The 15651-nt window shown below is 39.5% G+C and overlaps 1 protein-coding gene across 4 annotated transcripts in view; it reads left to right on the top strand.

The window, feature by feature from the left end:
* The window catches only part of AFF2 (ALF transcription elongation factor 2), a 333326-nt gene that overhangs the window by 251047 nt on the left and 66628 nt on the right, over nt 1-15651 (top strand). For all 4 annotated transcript variants that reach the window (XM_082062239.1, XM_082062240.1, XM_082062238.1 and 1 more), the window contains exon 9: nt 2377-2414. In XM_082062239.1, the coding sequence (XP_081918365.1) occupies nt 2377-2414 (38 nt within the window). The remainder of the gene's footprint in view (nt 1-2376; nt 2415-15651) is intronic.

Raw genomic sequence — 15651 nt, 5'->3', positions numbered from 1 at the left:
AGTTTAGCTCACATCATCATGGACATGCCTTCCAGAATATCTTCTGCTTTACTTTGTATTAGAATCAATGGCATTATTATTATTAATTTGTGATGCTAGACATTCTTCACTCCTAAGTTTTATTTATCTGTACTTTGATGTCAGTTTTTGCATACTGACTTTTTTAATAATTCAGGGGAATAAAAACTGATTTAGATGCAAGTTCACATGCTTGAACCCAGAATTGTTGTAGTCCAGCTATTTAGCATATTGACAGGTCAAGCAAAATGTCACTGTACAGTAAAGAAAGAAACAAACAAACAAAACCACCACCACAACAACAACAAAACAGCAACAACGAAACAACTTCTGCCAATGTGGAAGGCTGTTTATGAGCTTTGAAAAAAAGGTTAGTTCCCTGCAGAATGGGAGTGAAACTTGGCATTTAGTGGGAGGCTTGGGAAACTGAAATGCCATTTTTGATGGCATTTTAATCCGCTTTAAATTAAGCAGTTGTGTGTTGTTACATGTAGTTTATTACTCAGAAAGGTTTCTTAATAACATGCTTCTGACTGCATTTGCACGTGGCAGCTGAAAAAGGGAGATTTGGGAAAGAGGCACAACTCACATTATCTAGCTAATGAGGCAGAGACCTCATTTCATCATAGGCTTGTTTGAGAGGGCATAATTAGGTTTGGGTCTGTAACACTTACTTGCACAATCTTAAGTTTAGCATTTCCTGAGGTTTAAGTGTCTTATTTAGCGGCCCTACTGTACAATGAATATAGTTGTTTCCTATCACACATTCATTGATTGATTCTTTAGATGGAAAGCATAATCCAAATGTACCAAACACATTTTTCTTCGCACACTGGGAGCCAGCTGTTGCCCCATCTCAGCTCTAATTCTCCCAAATTTTAAACTCATAATTAGTTTTTTTATTTCATGGTATTAAACATGGATTTTATCTTGGCTATGATTGGAGGCAAAAGGGCCAAAACAGCAGGTATTTTGAAAAACTATCGCCATGGCGGAACCCAAAGGAAAACTCATTCTGGCAAAATTGGGAACCCAGTTGTGTAGGTCCAAGAAGAATCAAAAATTAGTTAGTTTTCATGAAGGATTTAATTCCTCGAGGGTTTATGTGAGCAGTTTTCAGGACCAGTAATATTGGCAGTTCCTATGTGGGAAGCATTTTACTCGCATCCCTAAGCATAGCAGAGATTCGAGTGCCTCCCCAGTCCCCTCATCTTCAGGTTTGGTAGGCTTTGTAAAAATATCTCTGAAGGTAATTAACCACTAAAACTTTCCTTACTATAATACGTTTATGGATCAGTTGTCTTAATTCTGCCTTTCACCGCTATCCGTGCTTGTAATCTCACTAACCATCTGACCGCATTCCGCATTTAAATCTATTACAGTCTGTTCTGCAAATGCGAGGAGGAATTCTCTGAAATGATACAACAGCACTGGTTTATCTGAATGTGATATTTCAAGCCCTCTTGCATTAAAATGTTATTTACCTATTCTGAAAAAAATCAGAAGGGGGATGCAAGGTTGGTTCAGATTACATAATTATGCCACAGAAGCATTTAAAAAAAAATCTCCACTAAAATCTCGAGCAGCTTAAGCCGTGTGATAGACTGGCGCGGCTCTGCCATCGGTGCCCCCCAGCTGTGTTGCTTAGCAACATTTTAATTCAAGAAGAATCGAAGGAGATGAAATCCCCGTGGAGAGGGAAACAGAAATAAGAGGGCCGTTGACAGATGATCTGAGTTGTTTCTTCTAATATACTGTGAAGATCACTGGCTCTTTTCATGAATGATAAATGGACTGTACACAGATCAATGGGTTCAGCAATAAACTGGAACCAGGCTCCATGTCTGAGGTGGTGCAGGCCGAGAGGCCCAAAGATTTACTCATTCAGATGATTTGGAGTGTGTTTTCTCAAAGGTTTCACAAGAGGAAATTGATCTGAACATTTGGTCATCCTTTGCCCTTTTCTGTTGTTGGCAAATAAAAACTGTTTGGGAAACGGAGTCCATTCTTCCCTTTATTTTTCCCTGTTGTTCCAGATATGGACAGATAGCTTGTGACAAAGGGGCCAGACCTCAGAGCGGGAAATGAAGTAATCACCCTGAATGAGCGGTTCCTAAACACTCGTGGCCATTATAAACAAACAAACCACACTGATAGCACAAACTGGGGCAGAAGTATTTAAAACTGGTAGCACTATCCCTCTGAAAGGGTCTGGCTTCTGCATCCCCCTGCCTCAGTCAGGGCTGCTTGGGTGTGCACGGCTGAAGAGCATCCATGGGTTGATGTTTGCTCACGGCTTGGTTGTGCTTTGGTGTGTCACTTAACTGTTTGTTTCCCCCACCCTTCTTCTGTTTACAGGCTGCTGAAAAGACAAAATTGAGAAACATTCCTGTAAAGTAAGTTGTTTTTATATCCATTTGAAAATACAAGTTTAACGAAGTTGAGTGCAATCACTAAAAGGACTAGGGCAGTAAGAGGAGTGATGAAAGAGATAATAGAATTCAAGTTGCCCCTAATCATAGCTATAAAAAAGGTCAATATCATTGAGGAAAGCTTTCAATTTCTCATGTGTCCCTAATGATTGCACTCCCCGAGTTTCATCCAGCTTCCATAAATTAATGTGTTGTCTACGAATAACTGCCAAATAATATCACAATCATACTACATACAAAGTGCTCCTAGCCTTGGGGAGGTTTGTACATGCTAAAAAGATTGTGATTTTTAATTGCAATCCCTGAGAAGTTCTGACAGGGGGGAAAGAACTAGGAATGTGCCAAATGATTTCTAAACATATGGAAATATCTTGCACCTATGTATCAAGGCTTTGCCATCCCGTTGATTAAGAGCTCTTTCTCACTCTGTGTGTGCATCTCTCTCACACATATACACACGTATGTTTCTGCTCTTTACAGTAGGGCTCCGTGAAGGATGAGCAAGCTACCAGGGAGCAATTTCCAGGGCATTTTATGAGAAGTTCTTAAATCCTAGGGCACTAGCAGCAACACTCAACCATTTATCATTGAATTAGGAAAGTTGCCCTGGCTCTTTGAGGAAAGGCAATTTCAGTTAAAGCTACCAGCAATCGGTGATTCTGTTTAAATAATGAATACTCCAGTCTTAATGGGTGCTTATGTACCAATAAAACACGTATTTTTAGCTTCCGTAGGTGATCATTGCAGTTTAACTAAGTCCCAGTAACAGTATATTCCCATTACAGACAGAGGAAACATTCTTCTTTCCCTAGTACTTTGCTGATCATACTGGCTTTTGGACTGGAGTGGTTTTATATTTGTAAGAACATGCACTGACAGGACTCACAAATCATTGTATTTTAACACACATAACAAAAGAATATAGCTCTACTTCTCACTTGGCTTCCATTGTGTATAGTCATTTACACCTTATACAGTGAACGCAAAATGTGTATGAAGACTTGGAGTGATTAGGCAAGGTGCAAGTTAGTCATAAACCACTCTCTCTTTATGTTTCATTCAATCTGATAAAAATTAGAAATAGGATCCAACAGGGACCTGGTAGCACACGAAACTTCTAATAAGACAAGGGACATTTCTTGCCTACAGAGCTAGTTCAAATTCAGTGCAAGCTGAATTAAAATCCTTGTTAGCTGGTGATTGCTTAAAGAGAGTGTGAAATGTGCTGTGTTTTCACCTCACATTCTAGAGGATCAAGGAGTTTCAAGGTGATGAGACTCCTGGGGAACAACTCCAAAAAAATAATTTGTGGTTCATTCACTTAAAAGATATAATTTTATTTATAATCAAATTCTCAGGAATGGCTCAACTGAATTGAGTTTTCCCACATATGACAGGGATATTGAGCCTTGCAGTCATTAAACAGTGTGTATGTGACACTGATGCCCAATTAATCCACAAGAAAGATTTGGGAGGTGGGGGGGGGAGAGTGATTTAGGTTAAGTGATTCATTTATGGGACTTGAGTAAGTGTAACATTTTGAAATGGAAGAAGGCCAGATGGACAGTCTTGCTCTTTCCACCTACATGTGCTTATTTCACCCTGTCATGTTTCCCCCAACTGATTGTTTAACTTCTCTTTGACTATGTTCGTGGTGGCAGTTCAGCCAGCTTCAGTTAGTACCACAGGGAATCCATTATACATATTAATTACACTCTTCATAACAAAACAGCTGAAAAATCTGCTTAGTATTATTCAGTGACATGTAACTATTTAAGGTACCTGTATACAATTATGATTGTATGCTAAAATATTACCTCACAGGACAAAAGTAAGAAGAGTGTATTTAAGATAGCGGTAGTAGATTCAGATTGTGTTTATATGAGCATCACAGCCACACTTAGTACATGCTTGTCTAGCTTTTAGTTGTTGCTTTTGTACTTCTCAAATGTCAAAGAGAACTTCATTTGAATTTTAGTGTTCTTCAGCTATGCAAAATAAAGTTAGTAGCTTCCATTGTCATAAGGGCTGAAAGCTGTACAGATTCCTTCTACCATATGTGACTTATCACATACGTTTTTAAAAACACATTTCTGTTATTAAGACATATGTGACAGTACACTTCTGCAAATGTGAATTGTTTTTGGCTAAAAGCCATGCACTAATAAGTTGAGTTGAATCTAACTGTAGTTGTCATCTGTTACAATATATGTATTTTTTACATATATAAATATATATATAAAATATTCATGGTTATCATCATTAGCATAAAAAATTTCCTTGCTTTTACACTGTGTTTATATAGTTCTTGTGTTCCAAAACTAGAATCAGAAATCACTCCTCTTTAAAGACCGTGGTTTATAGGGAGTCCTTGTACAGCGCCTAATAGTGCCACTCTTTAATGTATTCGTACGGGAGCATGACAAAGATTTCTGTAGAAATGGTCTGTTTACTTTTCATTGCTCAGTTTATTGATGTTGCTGGTTTAATGTTTGGGAGGAAGTTTACTGTTCTTTTTTGTTCTATTGAATCTCTCCAGCACTGATGGAGAGAAAAAACAAAACAACAAGGACGTTTCCTTACTACAGCTCAGTAAGGCAGCCGAACAGCTGGTTTCTTCATATCCAAGTGTCTATAGGTGCTTAGACTAACTGGTTTGAACTTCCTGATGGCCAAGATAGATGGAGGTGGCATTTGGCTCCCTCAGACTTGGTCTCAATTCCGTGTTGCTTGTGGCACTGCAACACACAACATATCCATAGGAACTCGTCTTTATGTGTTAGTAGCATCATCTGACGTGATATTACTATAAATAAGCACACAGAAAGTAGCTAAGAAGTCTGTGTCTGCAGAACTGTGGGGTTTGTTTGGGGGGATGGAAATAGTGTAGTTACTTTTAAAAAAACATAAGACCCTTTTCTGTCTGTATGTGGCACCAAGATGCAGAATCCATTATGTTTAACTTATCCTCTTCTGCCCTTGTCATATAAGGAGCACTTGCTTTCTCGCACTGGTTTTATCCTAATTTACATTGAGAGCCTGTAGTAGAAAAGGGATTTCCTGGATGCAAGTCCTAGATACTTTCCTACTCAATTGCTGGTCCTTCTCATGCTGTTCCTATCCCCGAGTCTGAAAGAGGTAACATGACTTAAACAAGTTTACCCTGTGGACAGTTTATGATTTTTAAAGAGCTGTTACATGATAAATGGTTTTGAACTAGGATACATCCAGAGGAAATAAACTTCTATATAGCCTGTGATTTGTTAGAAGATAGAGAAGACAGCGACATTGTTAAAATTCAATAGCAGCTTTGTTCTGAAACCCAACTGATGATCACTCTTCCCAGTTTTTTTTCCAGACTTGGTAGATAATGGGAGCCCACATCAGCATAAAGCCTAGAGGAATCATGCTTATGTTGACTTGGACCACATCACTTGTATTTTAGCAGTGGGTTAAGTGACAGGACCACCTCAGATCCTGATGTCATCCAACACTATGGAATATGAAAGTTTTGTAGGAGAAATTAGGTTTTTAAAATGGAAAATTAATGTCTTTAAGACTGGTCCATGTAGCCCATGGACTGCTGTAGAACTGTGAGAATATTTGAATTGAATTCTTGCTTCAGGGAAGAAAACATTGCCTTCTGTGAGTGTCCTTCACACTTCCTTCTTTTATAGTCCCTTAACCTTCGATAGAAAGCGATGGCATTTTCCCCAAACACCTTCATATACTTAAATTTGTTGTAGATTTAATGACTTCCAGATACATATTTTGGGATTACAGCCAGTCCCACTGCTATATTTTCATAATTTTCTATCAGCCACAAGTTTGATAACCAGAAGGACTTCTTGTTGTCTTTTCTTGCCATAAAACTCCTCTTCTCCTCAGAAGGGCATCTGACTTGACTTGGTATGGTTTTCTGTCCCAACCATCATTGTAAATGCAATCCATTAACATTTGATATTTTGACATTTCAATTGACCTCTCATTTGCAAAGCGCAGTGGTATTTTTCATGGCCTTTTCATCCTTGATTATACATGGAATAGAAGTGACTGTTTCTACTGTCTGCACTTTAAAAAATATCTTTGTTTTACCAGCTGGAGTGACACCTTGTTTTTCCCTCCCTTATTCTGCATGGAAGGTCTGAGGTCTAAGCAAGTCATGCAGAGCCAGAGGATTTTCTTATTGACTCACTAAGCGGGAGGGCAAACAGGTCAGACTCTGAGGGTCAGCTAATGTGTGCTGTAATAGCAGTAGCCGTCAACAGATCTTTGCTCCTGTTGGCAAAAGTGCAGGCCAGTGGGCTAGGTCTGAAGGTTGGTTTGTTTTTAACCCGTCAAATCAGGCACTTGTAACCAACGGAGGTACGAACGGGGCGGTGTGCCATTGGTACACGTGCTCAGCTCTTCCATTGCAGGGTGTGTTGTGTCCTGTATTTAATCAAAGAAGAAAAAAAAGCTTGTCATGTCTAGGTTGGAAAAACCTCCCTTTCATGGATATTGAATGGGAGGATGGCCATATATACATATAGGTATTTGTGTATATATGTACACACATGCATACGTAGACACCTATGGACATTTGTGTATGCGTACCTAAAGGACATTTACTAAAGGACTTAAACCACTTTTAAAGGAACAAAAAGCCCAAACTTGTTATAGTTCTCTTTCTCAGTAAAACTCCCAAGAAATTTCCACACCACCGCTTGTTAGTCTCTGCTTCTAAACCTTCCTTCCCGTTGTTTCTCCTCAGACTATTTTGGCCAGCTACTAAATCAGCCAGCACCAATTCAATTAGTTCTAAAAATCCATTACAACACAGTGCCTAAACTGCCTGCCCGTACTCATTTCTCAAAGAAATCCATTCATATTTATGTTTTAATACTTTAAGTCTAGCATGTGAAAGCACTCAAATCCCCAGCAGAAATCTGGGAAAAGGCTGCTTACAGTCAATTATAGACAATGTTCTTTAGCCCCTGATCCTCCTAGTCTGTCCACTTAGGCATCTGCACAGGTGCAGAGTTCCTTCAATGGGATCAGTTTATTGCACCAGCAATACAGTGCCTCCAAAAATTCTCAAAAACCCCAGATGCCACAGATTCTGCATGTGAGACCATATGGTAGAGTTTGTACAGACATGCAATACTCATGGCAGGGTCGGCACTTGGAGTATCTCTGTGAAAACCACTGTTGGTTTCCAGTGATTTTTATTCAGGGGGGCTATGTTTCCTCAGCAAAATGTGAACTCTAGAAATGTTGAGAAGGATTATTTTACTCTTACAAGTTAAAGGTTAGTGTTGGAAATGGATTATAGAACTGCTGCTTTTAAACTGTTTGCAAAGAAATGCACACATTAAATCCTTTTTGATGAGATCGCATTAATCCTTAAATACTGATTTTTATGTAAATTTTGACTCTTGCAAAGCTCTGACAATTCAGCTATCCCCATGTGGTTTTATCAGGGCTCAATTGCTCCTTTAGATCTTTTTTCCTCTTTGCAGTACCTTTTGCTTTATTCCAAAGTCATCACAGCAGCTGGAAGATGTAGTACTTTAGACATAAAATAATAACTCTATTTAATATTTTACATTTATTTTCTGAATTTTTTCATCTGACACATCTTCTTAGATATATTTTTATCAGTCCAAAGGATAACCACAGTAGGGCTATTTTTATTTCTAGGAAAATGATGCATGATAACTACTGGCAGAGCCCAAAACAGTAAATCAGTCCTGTTCCAACCACATAATGTATTAAAAGTGTGTAGCCTGTGGTAATAAGTTATAATTTAGTTGACTAGCAGTTTGTTTGGACTTAAAACTGTACAAATGAGTCACATTGGCTAAGTCCTGAAATATAGAATAGTTTGTGCTTTATTAAGGTTTTCAGCTACCACCACAACAGGTACCTAGAGAGAAGGCCCATTTTTCAAATGGGTGCAATACATTTTTATAGTGAAATGCTTCCGACTTGATTGTATAATTTATAGTAGATGGTTAAATTACCACACGTCCTGTGTAGTGCACAGCGTTTGCTTACAAGACAATGAGATGAACAGACTCTGAGAGCTCATTCATCTAATCTCTTACAAATCTGAGCACGCACCATCAATACCGAGCACCGCTGGCTGTACCAAGCCACAAGACGCCCTTGGTTACCAAGCCAGGTGTGTTGCTTAGAAGCCATCACAGAACTTCAGACAGCTCGAGAAACCTTCTCCTCTGTGTGTTTTTATTTAGAAAGACATGTATATGCCAGTTGACCCAAGCTAATCACAGAATCGACTGGGTTGGAAAAGACCTCAGAGATCATCAAGTCCAACCCTTGGTCCAACTCCAGTCCATTTACTAGATCATGGCACTAAGTGCCATGTCCAATCTCAGTTTAAAAACCTCCAGGGGCGGTGAGTCCAGCACCTCCCTGGGCAGCCATTCCAATGCCTGACCACTCTCTCCGTAAAGAATTTCTTTCTAATATCCAGCCCAAATTTCCCCTGGCAGAGTTTAAGCCCATGGCCCCTTGTCCTATTGCTGACTGCCTGGGAGAAGAGACCAATCCCCACCTGGCTAGAACTGCCCTTCAGGTAGTTATAGAGAGTGATGAGGTCACCTCTAAGCCTCCTCTTCTCTAGACTAAACAAGCCCAGCTCCCTCAGCCTCTCCCCATAGGACTTGTGTTCAAAATCATACATTTGTGTAAAATTTGCCAGGAGTCTTGCACCTGGACAAAAATAAGTATTTTCATTTTCACGGGGTCACTTACATGATTTTTCAAAACCACATTTTTGCACCTTCATTGTGATACAGCCTGTCAAGATCAAATTCAGGTCCATTTTTTAAAGTTGTGAAAAAGTGAAAGCTTGAGCCAAACAAAACCTTTTTTTTTCCTGATTTTTTTCTTTTGGCAGAAAAACAGTCAGTTAAGGTCAATATTCTTTTTTTTTTCAGTTTTTGCATGTATCAGCTGTTGATCAAAGGAGTGTCCGTTCTTATCTCCTTAGCCGTGCTGTGGTTTTATTGTAGATTTTGTCTTTGCCTTTCTGGTTATTGTTATTATTTTTAATTTTAAGACACTTAACATTTATTCAAACAATTATTCTAAGTGTTTGCTTTGGGCATTGTATTAAGTAACAGCTGTTTTCTAACTACCTGTGATCTTTTTTCAATTAATGCTTTATAAATGTGTTTCTGAGCAATTAAGATATTGCAACCAAGCAACAAATGCTGGCAAAATTGAAGAAAGGGCCTCATCCTGGTATAAACAGGAGTACACGTTCTGCTGGTTTCGGTACAGCTGCATGAACCCAGCATCGGAACCAGCCTTCAGGTCTCATAGCCCTGAATTTCTCTGTTATGCCCTTTTTGTGCTGCTGGGGGACAAATAACCTGAGTAAAACTGTAAGTAGTGTTAGTTTACATATATGACTATATGGTTTATTTAGGTTTTAGCATGTGCTGGACACTGTCCAGATGAAGATCCCTGCCTTGGAGCGCTGGGTATGTGGGTCTACTGAGCTCTACTGAGTCTGTCAACAGTATCTTTGAAATCTATAGGTCTATGCCTGCTCTCTTTTGGATTGCAAAGCTCGCATTTCTCCTATTTTTACCTTGGTGTGAGAGGAGAAATGAAAGTTTCCTTGCTCTTTCTGGGTTGTGGCCTCACAGCCATATCTGGTAGGTTTCCTCTGCCTCGCAGAGTCATGGAAATAGGGCGGAAAAAAGGTAGGCTTCCTTGCTCTCACCTTTTAGATATCCAAAACAGCGTCTACTATAGGGCAAACCTTGGCAGTAAGTGACATAAAAGAAAAACAGGTGTCTTTCAAGCATTCATTTTTTTAAATACAAGTGCAAATAAATAATGATCTTGAGCTAAGAGAGAGAAGCAGAGAAAAAAATCCAGTCATTTAGGATCGATGAATACGAAAGAAAGGCAAAAGCTAGATAATGTTTCAGGAAATAACACTGCTACAAGGTTAATTTTGCCTCGTACAACATTTCCTAGTATTGAATTGCCTGATATACTCCCTCAGGGGTTGCTCCTGCGCTTGCAATAATCGAGCCTGATTTTATTGGAAAATCACCTCTGGATGAGAGACATACTCTAGAGGGAACTTTGCATGGGTACAAATAGGTTTTTGGTGCCAGTGCCATGTTGCCCAGGCCAGCACAGTTATAGTTCCCAATCTGTCTGTGCATTCAAGCAGCAAATTCATTAGCAACCCTTCTGGCAGGATAGAAAAATAGACATATTAGGGAAATTTACTTTGAATTGCTTTCAGGATTTGTTGGATAACAGTTCAGTAATCAAATTGCGCCTCCTAACAAGAGCATTAAATATTTTTATTAATAGCGGCAGGGAAGCTGCAGATATTCCTTTAAGTGCTGTAACGCTATGTGACTTGCAAAGATCGTGAATGAAAGAAGAGATTAGCACAGTTGGAGCAGGGGTGCTAGTGATGTCGGAGCTGATGTTTGGTTTGTGTTGCATGTCGAGGCTGCATTGAGTCACGTACCTCTCACATCACAGATGTAACGTATGTGCAAGTATCGACTCATCCATCAGACCCTGCCAGTTTGCTGGCTGTTTAACTGTACAAGTGGACCATATCTTGACAGCGCTGAGCTCGGTCTAACTGTGGGACCTAAGTTCAGATATACGTAGCGGCTTCCAGGCCTTGTCAAGTGGAAAGTGAGCATATTGTAAACAGAGCGCGTTTTGCCTCCGGCCGGGGGGAGGGACACGTGGAGCGCCCGCACACCAGGGCCCTCGCTGACCTTGGAGCGACTTTGAGCGTGGGGAGTCCAGAGGAGCGCGGGGAAAAGGCTGATTCAGAGAGACAGACGAGTGAGGAAGAAAAATCAAGGAGATTGGCACAAGGACGATGGAAAAAATCTTCCTAAAGAAAGCAGGAAATATTTTTACGCTCAAGGCCAACACTGAGCCCTTATAGTCAGGCTCGTCTGGCCACACACAAACAGTAGCGAGAGAAAAAAATGTTGAAGGTGGGTTGCAAGCTGAGGTCTGTGCAAAAGCTGGTGTTCTGCTGGGGGAAGAAAAAGAACTGAGTGAATTTATTAAAGGATAAATTACATTAAACTCCAGGAATAGATAGGGTTAAAAATTAGGATTGTAAAAAATAATCTGTATGCTCTGTTTCCTAATTTCTCTTGTCTTTGTGATTGTTTCGCTGTGATGAGGAGAGCCACCCTCGGTATCAATCACAGTAAGCTATTTAGACACAGAAGTAAGTGGCATATGGCTTAGCGCTTTTGGGTCTAGCAATCAAGTAGCAACCTTCTGCAATACAACTGTAGTTCAGTTCCCAATGGGCTTCACTTTGATGATGAGATATATTGAGTTCCCTATGTCTTTCAAAGACAGCAGAATTTCGTACAAGTTGGTGTTAGCTTCCTCTCACTTCATTTCAATTTTCAATAATCGGTGTCATCACATGTAATAGTTTCTTCGTAACGGAACTTCATCTCGAATCGGATTTGTCTTTCAAGTGAAAGAGCTTCTGAAATACTGATCTCCAGAAAAACTCTTACCATGGTGAAAACAGGGAGGTATTATTAATTTATTTATCCTAAAAATGGTTAGGTGCCCCATCCCCAGACCATTCAGAAATACTAATACTCAGAAAAAAAAGCTTTAGTATTGCATTTGTGATGGTATTAGCGTTCTTTACAGGACTTACCCCAGGTGCTTGCTGAAGTCATTGTTGTGCTAAGTAAACAGAACATATTTGTTTTGTATTTGAAACTGAAGAACGTGTGGTATTTAAAGCCAAGTTCTGCTTAAGTGGCGTTATATCGGAAGAGAATTTGGGCTTCAGATATTAATTGATCCCTCTGTATTGCAGCACGGCAGCTGTTAAATACTAACGTGTTTGCTAATGCAGAACCGCTTCTTTCCTGGTACTTACCTTCTCTCCATTGACTCAGCCCCTGTCCCTGGGCAATGGAAAAGTGTCTGTGCAGGCAAATGGAGGGAGCCAAGTGCTTTGCCCACTGGAGGACGAAGGCATGGGCCCTCCTGGAGGTCAGGGCAGAGGGAAGAGAGGGGAGAAACTTAGAGTAAAAAGCCCACAAGGTGCATTATGGTGAGCATAAGCCTGCAAGTCAAGTGTCTGCCAGTTCTGTCAGGGATAATTCAAGAGAAATCTGGTATCTTGGAGAATCTTCTACCCATGCCAGTGCTTGGAGGTATATCCTCCCCAGTGGGCTGCAGTCTCAGTTCTCTCTTTGGTGTCTCCTCACCATAAGACTTCCAAAATGGAGGAACTCTTGGGAGGTCCACCTGTGTCACACAACCTGTACATTGAGATTCACCTGGCAGATTACCATGTAGCGACTCCCAGCGTATGGATTGTGCTTAGATAGCATAACAGCAAAAGCAGTATTTTTAAGAAGTGAATTCTGGGTCACGCTTTCACAATGAAGCACTTGCTGTAATTCACAATTAGTCTTCATATGCTGCAAGGAGAGTGACTGCAGAGGAATGTCTCACAGCCCTATCAGCCCGACATTTACCAGGCAGCAAAGATGATGTGGCTGGCTGTATCACATATCCAAGACTGCTCATGCCATAGTTTTATTTCTTGGCAATTTCCTACAATTTTGTGGAATATTTTTTTAATGTGACAAAGTCACTTCAATTACACAGTCATTATAAGTTTTACCAAGGTTGACTATGGATCGTTTTGTGTTCATTAGAGCACAAAATTAGAATTTTCGTTGCAGCAACTGTAAACAGTATCGGCTCAAAGGAGTTGAGCTTTTTTCCCTCCATAAAATCTTGGATAAGCTATAACTGAGGACTTCCATGCTTTCTTGACAGATTTTTTTTATTTAACTGCCTTCTGGATTGTTGGATTTTTACTTCTTCCTACCCCTTGATATATTTGTTTAACTGAATAACCAGTTCCCTTCAAAATGATGACATTGCCACTCTATGCATGAGCAAGCAGGTGCAGTCTGTGTGTTTCTGAGTCTGTGAATATATTATTTCTTCAGCTCCTTAAATGTTATAGCTTGGTGGTTGTCACTTTAGAACCAGTCAGGGTTGTAAAAGCCATAAATGGTCTTCAGGAAACAACCCTGTTTCAGAAAATACTTCATAATCTTCTTAAGTCTTCTTAAGTAATCTCAGAGTTATTACTTGAGTAATAATTAACATTTCTATTTAATATTCTCATGAATTTATGGATATATATGATTGAGATTGCTCATCATGCTGTTGTAAATATAAAGAAATTGCATCCAAACCAATCATTTTATATATGCAAAAGTTACGCAAATATGAAATAAATCCAGCACAGAATGTTTCAAGCAATGGTAATGAACAGAAGGGTTTCCAATAAAGTCCAAGCTTTCAAAAGCTATCCGGAACAGATAAAGAATAGGACTGCCTCCTCTTGTCTGTATCTAGAAAAATAAAACGGTTCCAGAAAAGCATCTTGGAGAGAATGAGATTACATGTTTCACTTGATTTTTATAGTAATTACTTTTAGGTTAATTCAACTATCTTATTGCCAATTTAGGTCACTAGAAACAATAGTGTATTAAGTAGTGGGAGACTGCTTAGTAGAAAATATAACCAAAATGTCTCATCTGCTAGTTTTTTGGGCTGAAGCTAAATCTACACTGCTCTACCTTCCTTCTCTGTCGCTTAGGATTAGGGAGTTTGTGCTGCTCCTCATTTGTGCTTCCCTTGGAGGAATTTCCAGGCTCTGTTTTTAACCTAATGTGCATTTACAAGGAAGGAGAGATGACAGAGGTTATTAAGAAAGTAGCAAAGGACTTCAGCAGACATCGCTGTCAGAGCTGGCGCAGCAGCAATCCTCTGCCTTGTCCTTCAAATGCGTGGAGTGCGTGCTTGTCTTGGCATGTGGCATGCTCGTGTCTTGCCAATGGGATGCCCAGTCCTTAGCAATTTGGGTTTTTTTAGATATAATATGCCATGATATTGTCATTCAGGATAAGATATGTCAGCAAATGCACCAACAGGCTTTATCAGCTTATACCTCTTAGCAAAACCTGGAGCTACAGTGAATGGGGACAACAGATCCACAGCAAAGGCATTTCTCTTACTCCTAAAGAAACGTGTTTAACAAGATTATGTACTATTTGCATTCCAAATCTGCAATTAGCACCCCATGAACACACAATGAAATCATCCAGGTGGCAGATAATGTGTTAGATACAAGTAGTTAGACCTTTGTAGATGAAACACACTATTAGATATGTGGTAGCGCAGCTACAGTAATACATTTTATAGAAATCAATATAATCTGAATAGTATGAGAGCTCATTGAAGCCAGGTTCTCTTATTAAACCTGTGAAGTATGTATGTTTGTGAGTGCACACGTATGCATGCAGGAATGCAAATGACTAAGTGAAAGATTAGCAAATTGTGGAATGTGGAAATCTTACTGTATATCGTAGAAAATTTTCCTTCAAGGCACATATAAAGGTTTGATTCTGCAACTTCATTTTCAGCCCTATAATTTTACACTAGCTGGCATAAATTAGCAAGCTAGAAGTCTAAATATGTGTGTATGACATGCCTCTCAGAAGAAATAAGAAGATGAATGTACATGATGAAGCAGGAGTAGTATGTGTAAAATATCTATGCTTTTCTGCACATGGGTTACATTTAAGTCAGGGAAAGGAAAGAAAAATCCTTCAACTGCAGTTTATCTGTGTTCTTTGTAGTCTGGAGTTCTCTGAATATATTTCTTGTTAACTTCAAGGACTTTCAGTCTGTAAAGAAACTAGCAATGCCAAGCATTCCTTCTCTACCAAATGTGATAATTTCTGAATCCAGACAGTCATTTACTTGCATTAATGTGCTCAGTGGTCTGGTGGAAATCAGGAAAATGATGAGGCGCAGTGAAGGAGCAAGGCGGACCTTCCACATTTATTTATTCTGGATAAATGGTGCCCATTAATCTATCAGGAAAATATGGAATTAGCAGGGAAGAAACCACAGTTGCGAATTTGGCAGTTGCTAGCATGCACAGATGGTCTTTCAGTGTTTTAAGATTTTCCAGTCTTTTGATATTGATACCAACATTGAAAAGTAGCCTGTGTGTTGCTAATGTTTATCTAGAACAGCCATAGAAAAATAACATTGTATATTTTGGATTGTTCAGTCTCCTCTCAGTGTATTTGCATAAAGTTTTTTAATCTTAAAGGTA

This window comes from Streptopelia decaocto, assembly GCF_964273445.1.
Source record: "Streptopelia decaocto genome assembly, chromosome: 10".
Taxonomy (NCBI): Eukaryota; Metazoa; Chordata; class Aves; order Columbiformes; family Columbidae; genus Streptopelia; species Streptopelia decaocto.
Note: the sequence above shows the minus strand (reverse complement) of the source record. Positions and strands in the feature narration are given on the sequence as shown.